Source organism: Gobio gobio (genome assembly GCF_949357685.1).
Source record: "Gobio gobio genome assembly, chromosome: 14".
NCBI classification, from domain to species: Eukaryota; Metazoa; Chordata; class Actinopteri; order Cypriniformes; family Gobionidae; genus Gobio; species Gobio gobio.
The window spans coordinates 22,556,197-22,582,020 of NC_137107.1; the positions used below are offsets into that span (position 1 = coordinate 22,556,197).

At 37.3% G+C, this 25,824-nt stretch overlaps 1 protein-coding gene across 2 annotated transcripts; it reads left to right on the top strand.

Annotated features, from left to right (window-relative positions):
* Nucleotides 1-3,134: 3,134 nt before the first annotated feature.
* mapk9 (mitogen-activated protein kinase 9) lies at nucleotides 3,135-25,822 on the top strand. 2 transcript variants are annotated; one of them, XM_079835566.1, is made up of 12 exons: nucleotides 3,135-3,439; nucleotides 12,738-12,889; nucleotides 13,488-13,617; nucleotides 14,895-14,953; nucleotides 15,368-15,506; nucleotides 17,014-17,179; nucleotides 17,279-17,350; nucleotides 18,231-18,413; nucleotides 18,546-18,670; nucleotides 18,805-18,868; nucleotides 19,642-19,713; nucleotides 23,183-25,822. In XM_079835566.1, the coding sequence occupies exons 2-12, from the start codon at nucleotides 12,774-12,776 to the stop codon at nucleotides 23,320-23,322; spliced, it is 1,266 nt and encodes a 421-aa protein (XP_079691692.1). In that variant the 5' UTR covers nucleotides 3,135-3,439; nucleotides 12,738-12,773; the 3' UTR covers nucleotides 23,323-25,822. The 2 variants fall into 2 exon arrangements, with proteins under 2 accessions (XP_079691692.1, XP_079691693.1); XM_079835567.1 differs by having other exon boundaries at nucleotides 3,153-3,439; nucleotides 18,817-18,868; nucleotides 23,183-25,821.
* Nucleotides 25,823-25,824: the final 2 nt, after the last annotated feature.

Genomic DNA, 25,824 nt, shown 5'->3' on the forward strand with positions numbered 1-25,824 from the left:
GTCTGAGGCTGTGCAGTACGCTCAGCCATCAGGAAGTGAGTGCTTCTATCTGACTTCAATTCTCCCCGTTGAAGTCTATGGAGTCGCTCTGTCCATTTCTTTTACTGTCTATGAGAGTTGCTAGACTACACTCGCGGCAAAATAAATGTTCTGCTGCTAGGGTGCGTCTAGATTTCTAGGCTAGTGATGTTATGGACTCAAAGGAAACAGAACAAAACCCAGACAACAATAATGACCTGTGATGTGAAGAATGTATCTCTGACACCATCAATACATATAAAATTTTTTACAAAATCAAAGTTATTATGTACATATTCATTGCCAGCGGAAAGAGGGTCACCGAGATAGTACAGCCAGTGATAATTCCTACTTCCAGCTGGTGCCAGTCAGAAGACAGAGCAGACACTCTCACTGTAGTAGTCCAGGATTAGATCTTTCACCTTCTGGGCTCCATGGTATCTCTTCAGTGTCACCTCAACCGAGTTATCGAGCTGTAGGCATTGGTCAGATCCAACCAAATTACCGCCAGGTCCCCTATGCCCTCTCTTGCCTCTCTGATGAGCTGAGTCACCACATGTTCAAGGCACTCCGAATATGCCTCCCTTTTACCGACGTCACAACTTCCTGCTGGGCAACAGACACATTGACACATCAGTGATGTCAATGTATCTGTTGCCCAGCAGGAAGTTAGAGAGTCTCTTGTCCAGAACACTGAAGAAGATCTTATTCTCCACACTGAGTAGGCCTAGGATATAACCCGAAACTTGTCTATGTTTTCAGAGTTCTCCTCTTTAGGAATAAATACCCCCTCAGTGCATCTCCAGGACTGTGCAACATTCCCTCTCCTCCAGATTGCCGTCAGGAACCTCCATGGCCGTTGTAGTAGCTTCAGGCAGTTTTTATAGACTCTGTAGGACACCCCACTCTGCCCAGGGGCTGAGTTGGCTCTCGCTCTCTTGACAACTACCTCCACTTCTTTCAGATTTGGCTCTTTCAGATTGAAATTTGATGTTGTCTCTGTTGTTGGCCCTTCTTCGGGCCGCTATAGGTGTGCTTGAGATGGCCATAAAACTCACAGTTGGAGCAAGTAAACTAACCCACCTTCTTCTGCCCAAGAAGCTGCTTGGTCAACTGGTAGGGGTTGGCTAGGAATGCAACTTTTCTTCTTGCCCTCACTTTCCTCCTCCTTAAAACGATTCTAGCTAATTGTTCAGTTTATTAAAATAAAATAAGCTGAAACAACACAAATCTTTAGTTTTTTACTTAATTGCCATTTGCACTCAATTTTATTGAGTCTCCTAATCTCTCAGCTTCGATGCTCATTATGATGGGCAAACTAATAGATCTCATTCTCCCAGCAACACATGGATTTGTGTGTCTGATACTTAAAACAAATCATGAGAGACCAAAGTGTACTTTATTCGTGGAATGCCATAGCTACAGAATGTTTTTCAGCTAAATTTCTTTCTCTTTTTCAAATGAAGAGCCCTTTAGGGCTTTACATAGATATTTGACTCTAAAGGCGTATAGAGCATAAATGTTCTCCAAGGCTCTGTGTGAATTAGGCTCAGCACACAGCTACACTATTTTCAAGGAATAATTTTTTTAAAGGAATAATACATTGTGCAGTTTAACATAAAAGCTACAGGTGTTGATCCTTAATCCATCTGCACATAACAAAAAAGTTGACAAGTTTTTGATACACAATTTTTGTGTATAATAAACAAAATGTTACAATACACCCAGTGTCAACATAATAAAGAGAAAAAATAGTCAACAATTATTTTCTTATGACAGAAAAAGATAAAGGTAGGAGGGAAAAGAAAAATTAACCTTTATTGGTAACACTTTATAATAGCTACACGCTATGAAGCATTAGTTAAGCATTAGTAAATAGTTAATTCATCATTTATAAAGCATTAACAAACATTAGTAAGTAGTTTATAAATATAAATGCTATAAATGTTCTATTCTTGATTTATAAGCATGTCTATAATGTGTTTAATAATTGTATTTTCATACTTTATAAATGGTCAATTAATAATTTCTAAATTAAGTATTACATTATTTACAAACCAGTTATTTAGGAGTTGTCAGTGGTTCATCAGATCATTTAGAAAGTGTAAGTAAAGGATTAATAAACTATTTAAATGTACATTTATAAATCTTATTATTTAGACATATAGTAATAGTTACTCATTGTGTTATTGTATATTTTGCGGTGTCAAAACAGTACTAACTTTAAAACATTAGAGAACAGCAGTTCAGAAGAGAACTGAGCCCTTAAATCTCCTTTGTAAAAGCTTTACGAGGCATAAATAGTCCTCACTTTAGATGAGCTCACAGAAATAGTTAACTGACAACTACTAAATATTTCATAACTACCTGAATTAATCATGAATTACAGTATGAATACATGTTAATAAAGCATTTATTAACACACTGAGTAACTATTATTATATGTCTAAATAATAAGATGTATAAATTTACATTTAAATAGTTTATTAATCCTTTACTTACACTTTCTAAATTATCATATGAACCACTGACAACTAAATAACTGATTTGTAAATAATGTAATACTTAATTTAGAAATGAATTGATTATTTATAAAGTATGAAAATACAATTATTAAACACATTATATATATGCTTATAAATCAAGAATAAAGCATAAATAGCTGTATTTATAAACTGCTTATTAATGTCTATTAATGCTTTATAAATGATGAATGAACTATTTACTAATGCTTAACTAATGCTTCATAGCGTGTAGTTATTTATAGCCTACACCAATACAAATTAAATGCATTGCATATTAAAGTCTAGTTGCTTTCTTATTTACTGTAGATGAAATAGTTTTGAAATACTTTTTAAATTCTAAAAAAAAAAAACCCAAGAAAAATGGTTTGTTGTTGATGGATAGCCGCCTATACAATTTGCAAAGACAAGATACGTTTATAACAAAATAAGCGTTGTCTTTAGTAGAGTCAGATTCGTAGTGTCCTAAAATATTGTCTATGAAAGTTATGGTTACACCTTGCATGATATCAATAATGATTGAATGCCTTCCTACAACTTTCAGGCTGCATCAAAAGTTACAACTTGACCTGACTAGTGCGCCATTACGTCATCCCTGCCCAGCGCGCGCACGAGAGAGAGAGAGAGAGAGAGAGAGACAGAGAGAGAAAGAGAGAGAGAGGCGTCGAAAAATAACTGTCCCACCACCAACCTCCGCCCCTGCAGTCATGCCACGCTCTGGACTTCACTGTCAAGCCTCTTAAAAGAGAGGAAAATAGACTTAACCATCACCCGGCTAACGTTGTTTTATGTGGACGCGATTAACGCGACACTTCCGCGGTCCAGAGGATCTGTTTGCTCTGCGTGTGTGTGTATGTATGGGAGTGAACTGGAGAAAGCGAGGAGAAGAAGAAGAGGAGGTAAGCACGGAGCGAGCTAGCGAAAATTCATCCACCTCAGACAGTCGTCTATCTCGGTTAGAGACCATGAACACGTGCTTTGATGTTTTTACAAACGAGCGACTTGAACGCGCGCGTTTGTGCGATCGTGTTGTCGCGAAGTGGCAGTTTGCCGGGAGTTTGGCAGGGAGTTAGCGCGCGACACATCTGCAGCAGAGCCCTGGCCTCGCGCTGGATCAGGCCAGTACGAGTGTGACTCACGTAAAAAAGCGTAGGACGAGCGTTTGTAACTGCAAATACATTTGTTTAATGCGTGTGAGTGATTAACTGGTGTGTCTTTTGCTTGGATGTGGCTAGCTGCTATTGAAGGACTAACTAGCTTGCTGTGATGGAGCGAGTGCATCCTGGCAGCAGCCTGGCCTGACTTGATAACGTGGTATTGCACTGAAACTACACTTAATATATTCTATAGGTTTGTATTTAGTATTCATAAATTGTCATAACTCAGTATTTATCATCTAAGAAGAGGACAGGTATCTGAATGAGGTCAGTGTAAGTGATGCAGAACAGATGTGGATGTGTTGACATACTGCCAGTCAAGAGTAACACGTTCATTTAAACTCACAACTCATATACAGTATGTTGCGACCGTTAAAGGGATAGTTCACCCCAAAATGAATATTCTGTCATCCTTTGCCCACCCTCACATTGTTCCAAACCTGTATGAATTTCTTTCTACTGTTGAACACAAAAGAAGATATTTTGAAGAATGTCAGAGACCAAACAGTTGATGGACCCCTATTTTTTAGAGTCAATGTGGTCCATCAATTGTTTCGGTTAACCATATTCTTCTAAATTTCATCTTTTGTGCTCACCTGAAGAAAGAAATTCATACAGGTTTGGGTAATGCAATTGCGACTAATTTACACTGTTAAAGAGTTGGGGTGCTAAACAAGGCCAAAAAATAAAAAATAAAATAAAAACTAGTTGGACGGATGATGGAGTATTTCTGTGCCAAATAGACTCCTTCAGGATCAAATTTCAGAAAATTATTTTCGAGTATGGCCCTGTATGACATCATCAAGGTGTTTTTGGAAAGAATCGGTATAGCGTGTATATCTGTCTTTTAAAAATATGATAAAACTAAAGACTCATCAGATACCTTTTTTGTACCTGTAGATTTTTTCATTGATGTTGAAGATAACTGTGCAAGTCACACAACCTGTTCATGTTGGCCTCCGCCTAATTTGACTAGCTTCAACCAACTGACAGATGCATTTGTGCTGAAATATTGTTTAGTTTGATGTAGAAGATATCTGCTTTTAAAAACATTTTATTATTTGTATGGTAGGGTTGTTTTTCTCTGCAGTCTGTGGCCCTGTGATTATTAGACCTGCTGTGACCCATTTTCAGAGCACGGCCCACCAGTCACTTCTGTTATAAAGTTACATGTGTTGCTTATGGATCTAAGACACTGATACTTAGTCTCATCTTATCAACATCCAACCCATTTTGTTTGGATCAAATCTCTTCTCAGCCGTCCACCCATTTACCATGTTTGTCAGGATATAGTAATGGTCAGGGATGCATTGCCAAAATGCTCTTTTCTCCCGTGTGTGGAAACATGGCTCTGAAACAGCTTTCGGGCAGAGATAAAATTCAGGCTAGTGGTCCTGTCGGCTGCAGCATGCTAAAACAGGCCAGGCCGTTTTGACTGTGATTTAGCACAGCATGGGCTAGCAGCATGACTGTAATTCCGGCTGGGCATAAGCTGACTCATGTACCACTGAGAGCCGTGCGGAGGGAGAGTTTTGTAGCATCATGGTGCTCAAGCTTTTTCTTGTCATACACCACAAGATCAGCCCGAATACATTAGCTGGAGCAGAGATTATGCCGATGGACAATGATATTGTGTAATGCATCAGCTATCTGCGATATGAAGAGGACTTGGAATTTGCAATTAATTTATTAAATTATTATTATTAGGCTACTATTATTATTAAATTAATATTCCAATGTATTTGCCTCGAAACATTTCATAACTCATCACCATAACCGACGCGCTGCGTGGATAATAAAAGATTACATAGATTAGCTTACTCCTCATTGAAAATGTTTAAAAAAAACCTTTATCTATTATATAATTAAAATGATATTATAAGTCTATAATAGGTTCTAACAATGCAATAATTAGTCTTCAATGAAAATGAAAAGGATAGTTCACCCAAAAATGAAAATTATCTCATCATTTATTCACCCTCAAGCCCTAGGTGTGTATGACATTATCCTTTCAGACGAATACAGTCAGAGTTATATTAAAATGTGTCCTGGCTCTTCCAAGCTTTATAATGGCAGCCCAAAATTTGAAGCCCATAAAAGTGCATCCATCCATTATAAAAGTAATCCATACGGCTCCGGGGGGGGGGGGGGGGGGGGGGGGGGGGGTCATCGCCACGGCAGTTATGCTTTTTTCGTAAGTTTAATACGGAAGGCGGTCTGCCGAAAGCTAGATTTTTTAGTTTATAACGTATTAAATATGGATATTTTTCTTACACAAACACATCAATTCGCTTCAGAAGGCCTTTATTAACCCCCGGAGCCATGTGGATTACTTTTATAATGGATGAATGCACTTTTTTTGGGGTTCACATTTTGGGCTGCCATTATCCGATTGTATTTGTCTGAAAGAAGAATGTCATATGCACCTAGGATGGCTTGAGGACGAGTAAATCATGGGGTAATTTTCAGTTTTGGGTGAACTATCCCTTTAAGAGCAGCTTTATTTCAAATGCGAAAATACTGTTTAACACAAAATACTTAAATTTTTTTCGCTGTATATGGGCCACAAGACAAATATTATGAAAATAAATTAAGGCAGTGATATACCGTTATCAGCATATGTTGAAGTAGATTCATCTCTTGTCGTCTCTGGGAGAATATGTGCCGTTATTGCAGCGTCAGATGCCAAAAGCTCGATCATTTTCTACTTTCACTTTCTGTAGTGAATAGTTAACTGTGGTTTGCACATTGCTTGTGTGATGTCCTCTGGCTGACCAGATATTTCCGATAATGCAACGTGACATTTTTATTTAATCACCAACTCCATCTTTTCTTGCAAAATGAACAACCAATTTAGGCTTTTTAAAGTCAAACTCATTGATATTTGCTTTGCCATTTTCAAATTCAACACAAACACGCAATTCAAGTTTCACAACCAAGGTTATCAGTATCATCCAGTTTGTCACAAAACATACTACTATTTTCTCATTCACCTGCTTTATTTGGCTCCTGATGCTTGTGATATCTCATTGCGCAAGTTTTCACCAAATAAATGGTGCGTGCAGTGATGACTTGTCAAGTCTTTTTGATTTGTGCCACCAAAACCAAGCAAAAAAGCTTTGAATCAAGTGACATGATGAAGCAAAATGGTGCGATTGCTATTTACATACTAGCTAATCATGTAATAGCTGGTTGCTTTGCATTTCTTGTTGTTTTGTTTCTTTAAACAAGAACATGTTGTTAGTGTATTACAGTACAAGTGTAAACGGTATGAGGAAGATAAGAAATTTGAGAAGTCCTGATCTAATTTCTCTGCTGATTCCACTTCGAGGCTAACAGAAGCGCTTCATTACTTGTCAGTTACTTGTCATTTAGAAGATATTTTCATCCATATCTTCTTACTGTACAGTAATGAATTATATAAACAGTACTCGTAAGCATGTAAGCATCACAACTGATTTTACATTTTTATATAAATATTAAATAAATCTACATTATAAAAATATTAATACATTTAAACCAGGTATCGGCCTGATACTGTTTTCACTAATGCATAGTGGTATAGTTATTGTATCTGATAATGAGAGGAACATATAGGTAAGATTGTAAACATGCATCAAAATAGGCCTAGCGATGTTTCAGTGACTGATTCCTGCATCAGTTCCTGTAGTCTGGATTTTCATGTCAAACACTGTGATGCTTTGTCTCTGCTCCATTACAATATTGGATTATTGGGCCTGCTTTAAACAGATAATGTTTAGCCATGGTGAAATTGGATCTAATGGGTTTAAGGAATCAGGCAGCTTAACATTTATAAGTCCCAGCTCACTGTTGAAGGTTTTTGTTAGTATATCAGTGCCAGCTTTGTCTATTATTGATGTGAAAGTTGTCTAACTACAGAACTTCAGCTTGGTTTTGTTTACTGATGAGTCACTGAAGGATGTTGGAAGTTGCAAATAATTTAGGTATTTTCGCTGTTAAAAAATGACAGCAAAAAGAGGATCCCTCAGAAAGACTGAATCCCACAGGAGAACCTGTTTACCAGGTAGCATGATATTTCTGTTATTTGAAGTCATTTCCTCTAAAAAGACAAAAGGTTCAGTGTTTGCTGTAGTTTTTTCTTTTGCTCACAGAAGAGAAAGAGAGAGAGGACATGAAAGAAAAGCTTAAGATTCATACTCAAAAAAAAAAGACACCGTTTAATAACATGACTTAATATCGTCAGTCAAGTGTTTGATATTTCCTTTTTGTGAGCTGATGTGGCTTGGCTTCTTATCACAGAATGAGGCAAGAGACTTTATTATTATGAAAATACCCAAGAAGGCTTGAAGAACTCAAATACACCATATATTGTCGCAGTCTTGATGTTTAATCAAAGCGTTTCTATCTTCTTTTTATTCAGCTACTCAGCGCTAGCTTCACATTAGGGATTTCCTGAAAACGTCATTATATTACTTCTCTCTGAGGCAAATGTGGCATTTCTACTCGAGGGAGCCCTCTGGCCTCTTAAGTATGAATGAAACATGAGTGTGTTTAGTGCCCAGCAGTGCTCACGCCATTCTATTTTGGGTAAAACTTTGGAAAAATAATACTTCTCCAAAAAAAATTATATGACAATCCATACGTTTTTCTCCAGTGTACAGGAGTTTTTTTCCCCCACAGTGGATGCATAAGAGGCTCATATTTCATATTAAAGACATTGACTCGTTCTTCTTTATTTTGCTTATTTCCTGACAAAAATTAAGAAATTGATATCACAGATTTTATAATAATAATACTATATTTTATAATAAATCCTTATAATAAAGACATTTCTAGTGATTTTTTAGTCATAGGCTGCCTGCATATTAACAGGTAACCTGCATATTAACAGGTATTTTTTGTAAAATAAGTTTTTTAATAATGAAAATGTTATTGTAATAGTAATATTTCTTATTTTGTATATTATATCTTATATATATATTATTAGCAATAATAATAATTATTAGTCATAATATATAAGTAAAACATTTTATATATATATAATACACTCTAGGGGTGTAACGGTACACAAAACTGATGGTTCGGTACGTACCTCGGTTTTGAAGTCACGGTTCGGTACAAGTTCGGTACAGCAGATTTACAAAATTGCTTTTTATTTATTTTTTATATTTAACAGTGGTTTACTGGAGAAAAAAGTGTCCTTGAATGAATTAAATTATATCTAAAAGTTTATTTAAGATATTTCTGTAAATTATATAGGGAGCCCTTACTTGTACATTAATATTAAAGGTTCACAACAGAGCCCAAACTATTAGCCTAAATTCAGTTGCTATTTATTTTTAGGTATAATAATCAACACTCAAATAACACATTGTGTGCAAATATGTAAACTTCACATAAGGCAGTTTTTGCATTAACTTCTAAATCTAATTATAAAATAGTTTTTTTCTCCAAATCGTTGTTGAAATATAATAATTTATATACAGTGTCTGTCATTTTCATGACAGGTTTATTTAACATGCATGAAATAATCAAGACATCACTAGGTTAAGTAGAATATAATGAATATAACGGCTAATATAGAGCATATATTTAGCGAAAGAGTTGATTTCTCTAGTGAATAAAATTCTGTGGACACTGAATGACTGCCTGAGGTAAATGTGATGCTAACGTTACATGACATTGTTTAGTTCACAGGCAGTTATATTGACATCTTTCCGCAGTTGAAACACTGATTTAGCGATTACACCACATATATATATAGCTTTCCTGTAGCTCAAACAGTAGAGCATGGCGCTAGCAACGCCAAGGTCATGGGTTCGATTCCCAGGGAAAGCAAGAACTGACAAAATGTAAAATGTGTACCTTGAATGCAATGTAAGTCGCTTTGGATAAAAGCGTCTGCCAAATGCATAAATGTAAATGTAAATATACATGACAGTAAATTGTAATGTATCCTCAGCATACCTTCAGATCGTCATTCATGTTTATTCTTGAATCTTTAATAACAGATGATCGATCGCCTTCACAGATGATCGCGTTCACGCGCTGTGCGCGTCGCGCGGCCTCTTGAACTGTGATCAGTGACCAGTCACGCCACATAGAGCGTCAAAACGGCATTTATCGTTTGAATTTCGTGATAAAATGGACTGAATACTTAATATGTTCGTGTTGAAACTCGGATTGAAGTGTGTTCCGCGCTTACAACAAGCCGACAGTGAACTGTTAAAGATTACATTCATAACCGTTCGACGCGTGCACCGTTCACAAATGATCGCGGTCACGCGCACGCGCGCGCGGCCACTTGAACTGTGTTTAGTGATCACTGATCAGTCACGCACATTAAAGAGCATCAAAACGTCATTTATAGTTTGAATTTCATGATAATATGGACTGAATACTTAATATGTTTGTGTGGGAACTCGGATTGAAGTGTGTTCCGCGCTTACAACAAGCCGACTGTTAACTGTTAAACATTACATTCATAACCGTTCGGTACACGCGTGCACTGTACCGGAAGCCCTGTACCGAAACGGTTCAATACGAATACGTGTACCGTTACACCCCTAATACACACACCTAAAGGAGTATTAGGAACACCATACTAATACTGTGTTTGACCCCCTTTCGCCTTCAGAACTGCCTTAATTCTACGTGGCATTGATTCAACAAGGTGCTGAAAGCATTCTTTAGAAATGTTGGCCCATATTGATAGGATAGCAATATTGCAGTTGATGGAGATTTGTGGGATGCACATCCAGGGCACGAAGCTCCCGTTCCACCACATCCCAAAGATGCTCTATTGGGTTGAGATCTGGTGGCTGTGGGGGCCATTTTAGTACAGTGAACTCATTGTCATGTTCAAGAAACCAATTTGAAATGATTCGAGCTTTGTGACATGGTGCATTATCCTGCTGGAAGTAGCCATCAGAGGATGGGTACATGGTGGTCATAAAGGGATGGACATGGTCAGAAACAATGCTCAGGTTGGCCGTGGCATTTAAACGATGCCCAGTTGGCACTAAGGGGCCTAAAGTGTGCCAAGAAAACATCCTCCTCACCATTACACCACCACCACCAGCCTGCACAGTGGTAACAAGACATGATGGATCCATGTTCTCATTCTGTTTACGCCAAATTCTGACTAGGTTGTGCATGTTGTGGCTTCACAAATGCTTTGCTGCATACCTCGGTTTAAATGAGTGGTTATTTCAGTCAAATTTGCTCTTTATCAGCTTGAATCAGTCGGCCCATTCTCCTCTGACCTCTAGCATCAACAAGGCATTTTCGCCCACAGGACTGCCGCATACTGGATGTTTTTCCCTTTTCACACCATTCTTTGTAAACCCTAGAAATGGTTGTGTGTGAAAATCCCAGTAACTGAGCAGATTGTGAAATACTCAGACCGGCCCGTCTGGCATCAACAACCATGCCATGCTCAAAATTGCTTAAATCGCCTTAAATCCCATTCTGACATTTAGTTTGGAGTTCAGGAGATTGTCTTGACCAGGACCACACCCCTAAATGCATTGAAGCAACTACCATGTGATTGGTTGATTAGATAATTGCATTAATGAGAAATTGAACAGGTGTTCCTAATAATCCTTTAGGTGAGTGTATGTAAAATATTCACAATTTTAACCAGAATTTTTATATTTTCCCCATATCATGCAGCCCTAGTACTGAATAGTTTAAAATCGCTTGAATGTTTAAATTAGTAAGACGTGGAAATTATAAACTTTCGTGATGATGCAACACTAGCCCGATTGTGCAAGGTTGTGTCAACTGTCCCGACTCCCATAAATCTCCACCTGCCTTGTGCAACCCATTTTTAGGGAGGGGGAGATTCAGCACCACTGAATCACTCACACGGTTTGTGAAATTGTGTCTCGCAGAAAGCTTTAAAATGACTGATTTGATCTCATCTGTGTAGATTAATTTACCCATACGACCTACATGCTAAAGTAAATAAATGGTTTAAAAGCGCAAGACCTGAATTATTAAAATTATGCATAATACTTGCAATCCCTCACTGAAATTCTGGCCTGGGTTATCAGATAGAATTTTAATATTTGTGTGTCTGATCACCTAAAAAGTTAACACCACACCTTTTTGTAAAAGGCCGTCATTGAGTGTCTCATCGAGTTTCTGTCGGCCTAGTTTTTCCAGCGTGTTCCCGATGGCTGCTTTTTGGCAAAAACGTCTGTGAGAGAGATCACTCTGATTGACTGTTCAGCTTAGTGAGCCAGTGTAGGAGAAGGAAAAACCAAAATGATGTAAGCATGCAAACGACAAAGAGGGCAAAATGGTAAGCAAGCACTGCTTTGTTTAGCCTTGTTTGCTTTTCACAGACTTCACTGAAGGATTGTGTGTGTGCATGTGCGTGTCAAATAGACAAAGCACTATAGTATGGGAGAGCAATATTCTGACTAAATACGCATTTTACGGACCTAAAAATTGACACTTCAAACCCTGTCCCTAATTGAAATAGTTCCACAAGTACTTTAAAGACTTTATTTAACGTTCAGTAACCAGTGTTTAATGAAAAAGAAAAAAGCAATTGTGTTTTTCCTCCTGCTGTACCGAAAACATAAAGAACCGTGACTTCAAAACCGAGGTATGTCCCGAACCGTCATTGTGTATTGTTACACCCCTAGTGGTTTGTACAAATCCCTAACTAATTAACTGCAGGTAATTAGAGAATAGAAGGATGTAAGCTTTGCTTGGCAAGTTCAGGGAAGTGTATGAAGGAAATAAATCACTTGTTTGCAGTTCGTATGTTTGTTTAAATGCATTAAGAATGGCCTTTCGGTGGACCAATGTTTTTGTCTCTGTGCTCCATCACTGGCTTGACTCTCTAATGGCATCCTAAAGGTATCCTGTGTCATTCAGTATGGCTATGCGTTATATCTGATTCTCCTTGGATGAGTCATCGGCAATGTCATCCCCCCACACGGTGCAGTAAACACGGGGGAAGTGAGCTCAGTATGCAATCATCGCTGCCACATCTCACATCATCTCTTCATCTCTCTCATTTACTGCGCTCCTTCTCTCTCAGGTTTGATTTGTCTCACGGCACTCAGTGGGAGGAGCCATGACCGAGGGGGAGGGACAGTTTTACAGCGTGCAGGTGGGCGACTCCACCTTTACGGTGCTCAGGAGGTACCAGCAGCTCCGCGCCATCGGATCCGGTGCCCAGGGTATCGTCTGGTGAGTGGGCGGCAGGAATTAGCAGAGTTTTATCTGCCTCCATACGAATGATGTCATCATCACACATCCCATTAGGCATCGCCTGTCTCCATTTGTCATGAACGCAGCAGATGTGTTTTTGTCATTGACCTGAATGTCTCATTAGAGATTTGGATCCCTGGTTTATAGCTGCAGTAATAAGGGGGATTTTACAGCCAGTTGGATGTCTAAATTGTTTATCCAAGTGCAGGAGATGGACACTAAACCGTACGAAACAGTAATGACATACAAAAGGGCATTTAAAGGGGGATTGAGGTACAATTGGACATTATCCATGCACAAATAAGGATATGAATGATATGTTTACTACAATGATCAAAACACTTTATCATTAAAGCATGTTTTATTAGATTGTCCTGGTTTTAACCTGTAAGAAACCATTTTACTCAGTTAACTCTTGAGGAAATTTTTAACAAAGTTAAACCAAATATAGTTTTGTAAACCTGATAAATTTCTTGCCGTGAATATGGCCACAGAAGCTGGCATTGCGTTAAAAACAAACAAACTACAGTGATGATTGTGACTTATTTCAATGCGCCTGTTTTTCTGCCCCATTAAGCTCCGCTCTGGACACCGAACTTGGCATCCCAGTTGCTGTGAAGAAACTGAGCCGGCCCTTTCAGAACCAGACCCATGCGAAGAGGGCCTACAGAGAGCTGGTTCTGCTAAAGTGTGTTAATCACAAGAACGTACGTCCCATTAACACTTCCACTCAGAAGTACAATTTGATGCTGCGTCGAACTAACTGACTCAAGCAACTCCATATTGGTCAGGGCTGTCACGCCTATGGACTGTTTTTGCTGGAATGTCAGCTTTGTCACACTCACTGGTTAAGATTGTCAGAGGAGTGATGGTCTTACTTTAGACCATCACTCCGATCATTACTCTCAAATTGCCTGTCACTGAACAGCCTTTTTTGGCAGAGAAAATGTGAAGTTAAGAAATTAGAACGTGGGAAACCACATAAACACAAACTGTTGGTATAATCCGAATTCAGGTGTAATTCTTGGACTAACATTAACCAGTGAGAATGTCTCTTTTTGGGGGGGGGGGGGTTGTACATTTTCATAATTGATTGTCGGTTAACAACTGACAGTGGTGAAACGTTTTATTTATTTATTTACTTATTGTGAAAATTGCCAAAATATGTCATTTTAGAATTTGAGAAATTACAACAGCCATGAATATTGGTATTGTAACTTTACAATTGCTCTGTAAAGTTAAATAAAATCCTATTATTTTAATAATAAATACTACATTTTTTGAGCTGTACATCTCGTAGAAACACACTACTGTTTTGTTCTAGATTAAAACGGTTGAAGGAATGATTCAGTGACTCATTCATAAATAGTCACTTGCTTCATTCTTGAGTAATATATTTCTGGTTAATTTAATTTGTATTTATTATTAATTATAAATACAAAATTAAATTATCAAAAATATATTGTTGTTGTTGTATAGTCAGAATGAGATTTAAATGGGTTTCATAAAAACAATGTCATACTTTTTAAAAATTTTTAATATTGACTTTGAGGAGGGCTTTAAATACCCTTTTAAGTAGCCTGCTTTTAAATTATAATTGAAAGAAAATTGGTATCCTCTAAATAAATGTTCCGTTATAGTATTTTTTAAATAAATTAAATACATTTTAATTTAATTTAGCGGTAATTACTGTTAATAATAATGGAAGATACAGAAATAAAATAGTTCAAGCATTTCTTTCAACTTTGTATATTGAATCTAGTACATAATGTAACGTTTCATTAGCTCACATTATTATTATTATTATTATTCAGCAACAAGTAAGCTTATTTGATTAATTTATTAATATGATAGCGGCTAATTCTCCAGGGATTTTGCTTATGATTAAAATTCAGTTAGTGAGACTAGCCTTTGCTGTCAGGCTGATTCTTATGTGTAGATTAGTCCAGATATGTTTTCTCATGCTTCACTTTTTCTCATCCAGATCATCCATTTGCTTAACGTCTTCACGCCACAGAAGTCATTAGAAGAGTTCCAGGATTTGTAAGTTTTGAGTTTATAAATCCATGCGTTTATGCTGATTTAGTAATCAGAGTTTGTATGGCCGCAGGGTGTATTGATGCTTTGGCCTTCAGTGTGGTTATTAACATTCATAGTTTTGCTGAGACCACAATGCAATCTCAAGAGGAACTGATGAATTGCACTGTCCTACTCTTGCATGTGATAATTACAGCTTTAGGATCGAAAATGATATGTTATTAAATCAAGATTAATTACATCTCCTGACAACAGCACTTTCTATTGCTGTGCTTTATAAAAGTGTTGCTGACTTCATGTATTAAGCTTGGGATCTGGGGTTGTTTTATGCTTGTCAGTACTATGCATGTAAGGAAATGTAAGGGATCATTTGAGCTCTACGTGAGCACAGAAATCCCTGAAGAATCAGTTTTTTCTCAGGTACTTGGTGATGGAGCTGATGGATGCTAGCCTTTGTCAGGTGATCCACATGGACCTGGACCATGAGAGGATGTCTTACCTGCTCTACCAGATCCTGTGTGGCATCAGACATCTACACTCAGCTGGCATCATTCACAGGGTGAGATGTTCTCTGTTGCAAGGTTTTTTATCGGTTACTACAACTTGTGTGGCAGTTAAGTAAAAATAATAGAAATAAATTAGAAAAATGGAAGAAAAGAATGTAATGCCTCAAACTTAATAAAACCAAAATAAGTGTTTTAACTAACCATTATATTTGTTTCATTTTTTGGTACACTGTATAAAAAAATATAGATTTCTCGATTTTAATCGATTCTCATTTTTATGAACCGATATCGATTCTTAAAGCTACACTATGTGATATTTTCCCCCATCTAGCGGTGAAAAGGTTTATGACCATCCAGTGAATATTAGTTTCTGTTCCTCTCAATTCCGATTTCGTTTTAACTCCTACGGTGACCGATTTAGTCCAAGATTAACATGGCTTCCAGTTCGACCTCGTCCACATTCGACACGGTGCCATCAAGTGTTAAAGTGCGAAAGGCGAAGCTTGAATTTACGGGTATGTCCCTCTTTGGCTAATGTACTTTCAAGATGGAGGGCCAACATGGCGTTCGAACCCCTCACCCGTATGTATTTTCAATGGCATATTATAAACTTACGAGAATACTTTATTACTTGAAAGAAGTAAATATACATTAATGAGCACATATATTTTTGAAAGAACTAAGTGTTTTTAGCTAAGAATAAACTAAAAAAGTTACACAGTGTAGCTTTAAATTTCAAGAAGCGATTAGTCATCCTGTTTTCAGTTGATGAATGAAAGGAACATTGTAGCGCGCCTTCCATCCAATAAATCGCAATAATCTTTGTGCTTTATTACTATTGATATGAAACAAAGTCTCATATTTCAAATTACGTCCATTTTATTACGAAATTCAAAAACATAAATCCGTATCATGTCACATTGAATCGCTCAATCAATGTTTCAACCGTGGAAAGACGTCAGTAAAACAGCTTGTAAACAATGTAATGTAACGACAAATTAGTTGGCGTATCAACCAATTAACATCTCAAGAAAACAATTTTGTTTTGTCCATGCATTGGAAAATGGCTTGCTTGATTTGATTGATTTAATTTATTTATCCACCAAATGTGGAAAATGTCCTTCTCATAAAATCACAAAAGGTGTACACATACACAATCAAGACACAAATAATAATCATAATCATACAACAAATTCAAAACAATCACCCAATAAAAGTAATCTCTCGCAAAAGATGCTTACCCTTACATAATTCCATTCAATATTCTCACTGCCACTGGCATAAAGGAGTGTTTGTAAACATTTTAAGAACTTTGGGGACCTTCTTTCAGATGGAAGTTTTACCAGTTCAGATCATTTGTATAATTTGTACCCTAATAAAGGCTTCAAGCACAGGTTCAAAGAATGGTACCCATTTTTTTTTTCTTTCATTGAGTGAAGACCAAATCCGACATGACACATCACCTGCTGTGTTCTCTGAGCCATTTGACCTTACAGTTTACCAACATGTGAGATTGTTTTACAGCATGACAGTATGAGACCGTACCATCTTTTCCCACAGGATCTGAAGCCCAGTAACATAGTAGTAAAGTCCGACTGCACATTAAAGATTTTAGACTTTGGGCTGGCTAGAACCGCCTGCACTAACTTCATGATGACACCCTACGTAGTGACCAGATATTACAGAGCACCAGAGGTCATCCTGGGCATGAAATACAAGGAGAATGGTAATGCGATTATTATTTATTTTCCTACAGTAATATTATTAAAAGCCATTGGAGAGATACTAATAAAATTGTTATTAATATCTGATTGTGTTTTTCCAGTGGATATCTGGTCGGTGGGCTGCATCATGGGTGAGATGGTCAAAGGGGGCGTCATATTCCAGGGCACTGATCGTATCCTCTTGATCCTGGTTCTATAGCTTTTCCAGCATATTCACCTGTGAAAATATGCATTTGAACTATGCATTTATATAGGTGTAGCTTTTAAATGTGAAATTAAATTATTTACATTATACATTATATATTTTTAATATAAAAAGCTAAGTTTACACTACCATTTTTCATATGGAATTAATAGTTTTATTCAGCAAGGATGCATTAAATTGATCAAAAGTGACAGTGAAGACATTTGTTAAAAAGATTTTATTTAAAATAAATGCTTTTCTTTTGAATTTTCTATTCATCAAATCATCCTGAAAAAAAAAATTTTGCTTGAGCAGCAAATTAAAACATATTCAAATGATTTCGGAAGGATCATGACACTGAAGACTGGAGTAATGATGCTGAAAATACAGCTTTGCCATTACAGGAATAAATTAGACTTTAAAATATATTCAAATAGAAAACAGTTATTTGAAATCGCATAATATTTTACAATATTACTGGTTTACTGTATTTTGGATCAAATAAATGCAGCCTGGGTAAGCTAAAGAGACTTCTTTTAAAAACATTAATCATACTGATCCCAAACTTTTGAACGGCAGTGTATATGTATATGCTTTTTTACAAACGGCCTGCAGTTCCATCATGAAACTCTAGGAGTGTATGAATCCCTGGTGTGATGGAGTAGACATCATACTGCTTGTCTCTGTCTGAATAGTTCTGCAAAGTATTGTTCACTCGTGATTGTTACACGTTTGATGTTTCCTGTGTGGTTTTGGTTTAGCGATTTTCACCATACTTAATGGCTCATTAAATATTCACTTCCATGTGAATTCACTTCCAATTCCATGTGAATCTTTCACCTGGACCTCCTTAATTGAGTTACTCTCAGATATTGACCAGTGGAATAAGGTGATTGAGATACTGGGAACCCCGTCTCTTGAGTTTATGAACCGTTTGATGGAGACTGTAAGGAATTACGTGATGAACAAACCTCAGTTTCCCGGAGTCAGTTTTAATGAGCTTTTTCCCGATTGGGCTTTCCCATCAGAGACCGAACATGACAAGATCAAAAGTAAGACATACTAAATCTTCCATGTCTGGTACTGTTTTTTTTTCTCTTTCTTTTGCTGTCTTAGTTTGCAGTCTTAATGTTGTACTAAACAATTACGTTGACATCTGACTCTTTACATCATTCCTAATGTAGCTAGTCAAGCACGAGACCTGCTGTCCAAGATGCTGGTAATCGACCCTGAAAGCCGCATCTCTGTGCAGGAGGCCCTCAGTCACCCTTACATCCATGTGTGGTACGACCCAGGCGAGGCTGATGCGGTCAGTGCACCCCTATCCTTTCATGTCACTTTGTCCTGTCCAGTCAAGTTGAAACCGTTTTACTGGGGACATTTGTACAATGCCAAGAGGGTTCTCCCTTGAGAGTAGGATTTGTAATTATTGATTGTGTTCAGCCTCCTCCGCAGATATCAGACAAGCAGTTGGAGGAGCGGGAACACAGCATTGATCAGTGGAAAGGTACAAATACCCTCTGCTGTCACTTCCTCCCGTTGAGCTATAAGCTTCTTGTAGAAAATTAATGCCTACTACAGCACAATTGATCACTGCGGGGAATTGGTAACATTTATCCAAGATCTCTTGCATTCTCATTTATTCTACAGTAATGGGTCTTGACCTTAAAAGTGAATGGGCCGTATCATACACCCAGCGTTTTTTGCAAGTTTCACCCCGACACAGTTATCATTTTCACGACCAGTGCCGTGTTGTTTAAATAGCAAATGCATTCGTGCCCATCTGTTCGCCCATGGGCGTGCTGGTGTGAAAACTAGGTGTACTCATGCGCATTGTTGGCACGTTGCTATTTTGACGCAACTGAAGTATTTTTTGTTTTATTTATTGCGTTACTAATATGCGCCTAAAGGCATGTGCACAAAATGTGCGTACACTCTGCTTATTACACACACAGGGAAACGCAGCAGCACACACATTTTTTTAAAGGGAATGGGAGATAAGACTCTGGTTTAATGCACGGTTTAAACACCCATGACTCATTAAGAGACTAGGTACAACCCTTTTGGACCATGCGCCTGGTGCGGAGACCTTTTTTCCGTCGTTAAACTAGCAAAAGTGAATTCGGACACGCATTAAATGCACATGCGCCATGTGCTTTAGACCATGCACTCATATTGTTGTCTGCTAAAGGGATGAGTTGGCTTTATTAGTGATTTGTAAAAAGATGGAAATGGACAAAACTCTGCTTAAGTTTTCTTGGGGCTTTTCCCTCCATACAGAGTTGATTTATAAAGAAGTAATGGACTGGGAGGAGAGGAACAAGAATGGAGTCCTGAAAGAGGAGTGTTTAGGTGAGTCACTTGTACAAATGTGAAATCTGTGTATTTATCCAGTTTTTTCTGTCTAGTTGACAATGATTTATGCTGAAACTGATAAAAAAATTGGGTTGGTATTTTGACTTTAGACTGTAAATGGATGAAAATAATAATTCCAGATAAGTTTGATGAAATTATGCCAAACCAAGCAAAGGGGATATCTCTGTTTTGTTAGAAGTCCAGTGATAAATGCCATTTATTTTAAATAAAATTAGTGATTTAAGGTGCATTCAGTAGTTTTGTGCTCATTTAAAAAGTTTTACACATAAATAAATACATTGTGTTTTTGTGAAGATTCAACTTGGTGTACACTCAAATTGTATATCAATAAGTTGTAGATGATTGTAAGAGTGTATAGGTGCATTCCATTCGCCCGTAAGTCGACTGCGAAGTGGACTATATTAAGTGAGATTCCAATCCGAACATGTTCAGTTCAAAGGATATTCGTGAATGTTTTCACACTGCGAAAGGAGTAGGGAATAAGGGAACAAATCTGTTAATAGTTGTTCCCGCCGGTGCTGTGCGTCTCGCTCGTATCCATCAACACTATCATCCCTTAAATGTGTTTTATTGAACTAAATACATCGTCAACTGATAAAACGCATGCGCATGTTCATTTTCTTGCGCACACAAATCCTTGTTGCTTTCATCATGTGAATCGCGGCACAGTTTGAGCGCAAGTTGCAGGCAGTCTAGAATTCGGTACCCCTGAGCTCAGCTCACCTGAGTCCGCACGTTTCATGTGAAACGCGCTCTGTTTTGAACTAAACTGCCAGTGTAAAAACGCTCACATCATGATATATGAGCAAAGGCTATCTCACAAGTTGTTTATCTGTCCTGAATATTACGAGTGCAAATGCGATACGGATCTTATACAACAGTTTAATAAAATAAACAAGTTAATATTGTGTTGTTTTAGACAACATTGTTGTTTTTAGTCTGTTTTGCTCAGTTTTTTTCAATTAAAATATAAAGACAAAGCAGAACTGTTCGTCTCCGATTCCGAGCAATACACAGTGACGTTTCAGTTCTGAATCCGCAGGTACGCAACATGATATCAATGAGGAAAAAATTATTTGTGGTGTTTTTCCTGCTTAAAATTGGATACTATGACAATATCAATAACATTTTTCAAAAAATTGTTGTTTATTTATTTTTTAAAAGTTTGTTGCCTCAAGGCAACATTGTACCACAATGGACAAATTGATACATTTGACATTTTCAAAAAAAAAAGAAATATAAATATTGAAAACATCAATTTCTTTAACCAGACACTTGAACAAACACATTTATCCAGTTTTTAATGTAATACAAATTTCATATTTAATAAAAAGTAACATTTGAAATTCAGCTGTTGCTCTCAGGCAACATTGTACCATCGTGGAACACAAGTATTACCAAACCATCATATCAAGTTTTCATATCAAGCTATCATATCCATCTTCATCCTCATCTCCTTCTTCGCTCTCACCCTCACTCTCTCCCTGCCGGATTGTCACTATGACCCTCGTCTTCCTCATCAAAGTACAACACCTCATCCTCACCCTCATCAACTGCAGTTGTGTTTTATACCTTTTTTTTGTGCAATAGAAAATGTGCAGATTACAGTATGTGAATTACTATTCTTATAAGTGCATTACAAAATCATGCAAAAATGCTAATATATTTAGAGAATTCTAGCTCTTTTCCTTACAAATATAATATATTTGTATCCACCCTAGTATGTCTGGCATGGCCTTATGCGATTCCATTATGGTACAATGTTGCCTTGAGGCAACACACAGTTTTTTGCTATTTACTCTAAAACATTTGATGATAAATAATGTAAAGTTCTTGAAAAAACCTCTTTACTTACCAGTGAAGGTGACTCATATTTTTTTGTGGGTGATTAACTGGACGCAAATTAGTGAAAAATGCACTTTTCATTGGAGAAAATATGGAGCCATGTGACCTGTGCACATGTGCTGAAACAGGACACAAAATGGACCCCTGTAGGTCATGTGACTATTTTTTGGCACTTTCATTGATTAGTATCTGAGTTCTTCTTCCCTAAGATAGGTTTGACCAATAAATTGGTGTGTCATTTGATTAAAAATAAACTAAAATAGACTATGTTGCCTGGAGGCAACACCGTACCATAGAGGGTTAAACGAGTGAACCAATGATTCAGTGGACCATAAAGAGAACCATTTACTTCATTCCTGAATGAATGAATCAAATAAATGAATGACTCAATAAGACATTTACTGCCACCTACTGGCAGTTTCTTAGAGTATAATTTCTTATTTCCGTACTTTAAAGGTATAGTTTACCCCAAAATATTTATTTCTGAAGCTACTTTTTGTAATGTCTATTTGATTTTTTTTTTACACAATAATGACTTTAAATGATCTTTTGGGAGTAATTTTTCAGCCAAATTTGATATGCGATTCATTTGCGATTAATTAGTCAAAATTTGAATGGCTTAACAGCCCTAGTAATTTTTTATTCAAATAAATTAAATCATGTCTCTTTGTAAATTGTGTCCCTTTATTAAGGAAAGACACATTATTTGATACATTTTCATTACATCCCTAAATAAAAAAAAATTCAACTTAGGAGCACATGCACTCATTGGGGAAAAAGTAAGCGTCAAACCCTGCAGGATGGAAAGATTTGATGACAAAGTAGTGATAATAATAATAATTAATAATAATAAACATTTATTTGTATAGCACTTTTCATACATGAAATGCAACTCAAAGTGCTTCACAAGCATAAAAACAAATAATAGGAATACAAATTCGCAAATATAAAAAGATTAAACAACAGACAGGTTCAAAATGTAAAATAAAGAAATTGACCTCGATATCATTGATGCAACCTTCACACCATATTATTATTCTGATAAGCAACTTTAAAAAGATAGGTCTTAACCCGCCTTTTAAAAATATGAATGCTTGGAGCCTCTTTCACTTCATTTGGTAGAGAATTCCAAATATTTGGAGCATAGTGGGCCTAGAGGACCTCAAACTACGATTTGGAACGTATCTTGACAGACAGTCTGAAATGTATACTTCTATGTAAATGTATAGTTAAAAGAATGAATTGTTGCTCTCTAAAACCCACTAGTATCAGTGTAATTTACGTAAAACTCAGAGACGATCATGCTGATCCACATCGATAGATGGCAATGCAGCATCTTAACACCATTGTGCTATCAGTGCTTAAAGTACACAAAGAATGGCAATGCTGACGCTAGCTAAGTGACTACTGAATCACCTTTAAGAGGGTCACTGTCATTTACTGAAAAACAATTTCCACATCCATCAGATTACAATGAAAGATGCAATAGTAAATACGTTGCCTGCATTCAATAAATATAACAATGCTAGACATTTAATTCCCCAAGTCAGTGCATTATCTTGGGGCCCTAATTTTGATGCATTGCTCTCTGTGTGTCTAGATGGTACGGTGAACAGCAGCGCCACTCCCTCCCAGTCGTCCTCTATTAACGACATCTCGTCCATGTCAACGGAGCAGACGCTGGCCTCAGACACTGACAGCTCCTGCATCGACACCCTCACCGGACCGTTAGAGGAGTGAGTCGAGTGACTTCCACTTCCACTGTCTTCTCGCTTGTCACATCCCTCTCCCTCGCAAGTGTGGGCCATGCCGTGGTCTTGACTGAAGAGAACTGTGGCTGCACGTTCATACAGCTGCAAGTTTACACTCGCAATCGTTCACTCTCGCTTTTTTTTCCTGTGCCATCTCACATATACAAAAATTCATGTAATATTCACTTTTAGACACGTCTGTTGTGACTAAAGCTCACCAACAGTTACTAAATTCTGTCGCTATTGATCAAAAAAATCTTTTATCCTTTTATGTTTAAGTTATCTTCGGTTTTACTTAAATTTTACTCAATTTATAAATGGGCAGACAGGTAATAGGTTTATGCATTAATGCATTCACATTTCACTTCATATATTAATTACCATCTTACCCGTCTAGTGGAGTTATTATTGCAGAAGCATGTGCAATATCTGGATCTATCCCTGTCATTTATGTCCCCTCTCTCTGTGCGACGCAGCTTTTATTACTGTTCATTTCATCACCTAAAAGAAGCACAGATATAAATTCTCTGACAAATTTATAGCTAGTCAGCCCAACTGGAGCAAGTTCCTCTTACAAGTATTGCTGCATGAAAACAAAGAACACTTACTAGACAAACCATTCAACTACAGAACACTGAAATACGGCTAAACACCTCTAGAAATAGAACAATAGTGCCTGCCTCTGTACATAGTCACCATACACCCATTTTAAAAGAGAAACTAATGATGCATTTCAGTTGGTTAGGGTGTAGTCGTGTATATATACGTACATAGATTTTGTGTATATGTTTTTCTTTGTTCTGTGGAAACATTTTGACAGCTTCTGAATATGATTTAGCGTATGTACTGTAAAACTAACTGTGTAGATGGAACTTGAAATCGATTTTAAAAAGAAAATTGCACATAGTGAGCATATTTGGTTTCAAATGAACAAAAACCGTGGATGCAATATCCTAATCAAAGCCCCTGTTCCTCATCATTCCAAGAGTGATTAATCACTGCTGGCAAGTTCACGACACATCTCGTAAGATTGTACATTTAGTTGCCTGAGCTAATGCAAACCATTGCCTTTTTTAATCTCCTCAAACTTGAAAAGCCCATAAGAATGTTGTGCAAAGCACATTTATGGTTTCTTTCCTTTAAAAAAAAAAAAACATGCTTGTCAGCAGGATTTTAGTTTTCACTTTCCTTTTTGAAGATGTCTTTTCAGTCAAACACTGAAGAATTTTCATGTTTGTACGGATTATCGTGGCCATATCATTTAATTTTCTTTATATATGTCTATTAACCATGCGCTTGGAGACCCGTTTTGGACTGTGGTGTTCTTTAACACTGGTATTCATGATGGAGACCCAGCCATTCATCAGTTTTGTCAACCTTCCTGCTTCCTTTTTCTTCCGGTGTTCAGTTCAAACGTTATAGATAACTGTATGATGATGTGTCCCGTACCCTAAATTCATTATGCATGAAAACCCAAGCCCTCTTCATCCAAAACTTAAGGATATTGCAGAAACCTGCCTTTTTGTTGTAGAAGACCTCAGGAGGACAAATTGGGTGTATCGTCGAATTGTTGGTCCTCCAAGCTTTTCTAATGGACTGAAACATGAGTATAGGTCTTTCACTGATGGACAGACCTGGAGGATGAACTTAGCATCACCATAACATTCATGCCTTAAGCATCTCACTAACGCCACTTCTACAGCTTGGCCTGGAGATCACAAAATGATTGACTGTAATGTGCCTGCAATCAAGTTTTGTTTCTTTTTCGGCAGGCTGGAATGTTTGCTACCATTCCACAACCTCCTTGAGCTTGTGAGATTTTATTTGGTGCTTCACCTTACTGTCAGCAAAGTGATTAATGTATTACAACGACGCAATGGTGCATAGTGTTCCATTTTCATTTCGGCGCCTCGTGCACATTAGTTTCGCTGTTGTGGACTCATTGATTCCTGTTATAAACACTAGTGATGGACCTCCGTGGCGTTGAGACCTTTAAGACAGTGATCAAAGCTGGCTCACACTTTCTCAAGGGCTCTTCTTTTAGGTGTCTGTTTCCCTTTGTGAGAGAGGGTGTGTGTCTGTGGAAAACGGCGTGTTTTTGTCACTGACAATCGATCACTAGAGGTGGAATCTGTAATGACTTGAAGAATTATTCACTTCTTAGATATTTCATCTTCCGAAGAAAACAGTTCTCATGATTGTCATCATCAATCAAAATCTTCTCAATCAAATCCTGTAAAAGGAATGAATATGTAACTGCTCTGTGCTTGTAACGTCTGTTTAGTTTTCATGTGTTATGTATTGTTGTGCTACATATGGGTGCCCTGTCAGTGGGCTATGATGGGAGTAACCCAAATCACAAACCCGTCTGAAGCATATGCAAAACATAAATGGGATCCTCTGTCTACAATAATGGAGTGAGACGACATTACTCTGAAAAGATAAAAGAACCATCTGTCACGACTGGCCAAATAAAAAGCTCAAACTTAAG

What these genes read in the sequence shown, in the direction of transcription:
- mapk9 (XM_079835566.1), top strand. Translation starts at nt 12,774, where the DNA reads ATGACCGAGGGGGAGGGACAGTTTTACAGCGTGCAGGTGGGCGACTCC. An exon ending in CGAACATGACAAGATCAAAA is followed by an intron (nt 18,414 to 18,545) that starts GTAAGACATACT and finishes TTCCTAATGTAG; the next exon opens with CTAGTCAAGCACGAGACCTG. An exon ending in ACCCAGGCGAGGCTGATGCG is followed by an intron (nt 18,671 to 18,804) that starts GTCAGTGCACCC and finishes GATTGTGTTCAG; the next exon opens with CCTCCTCCGCAGATATCAGA.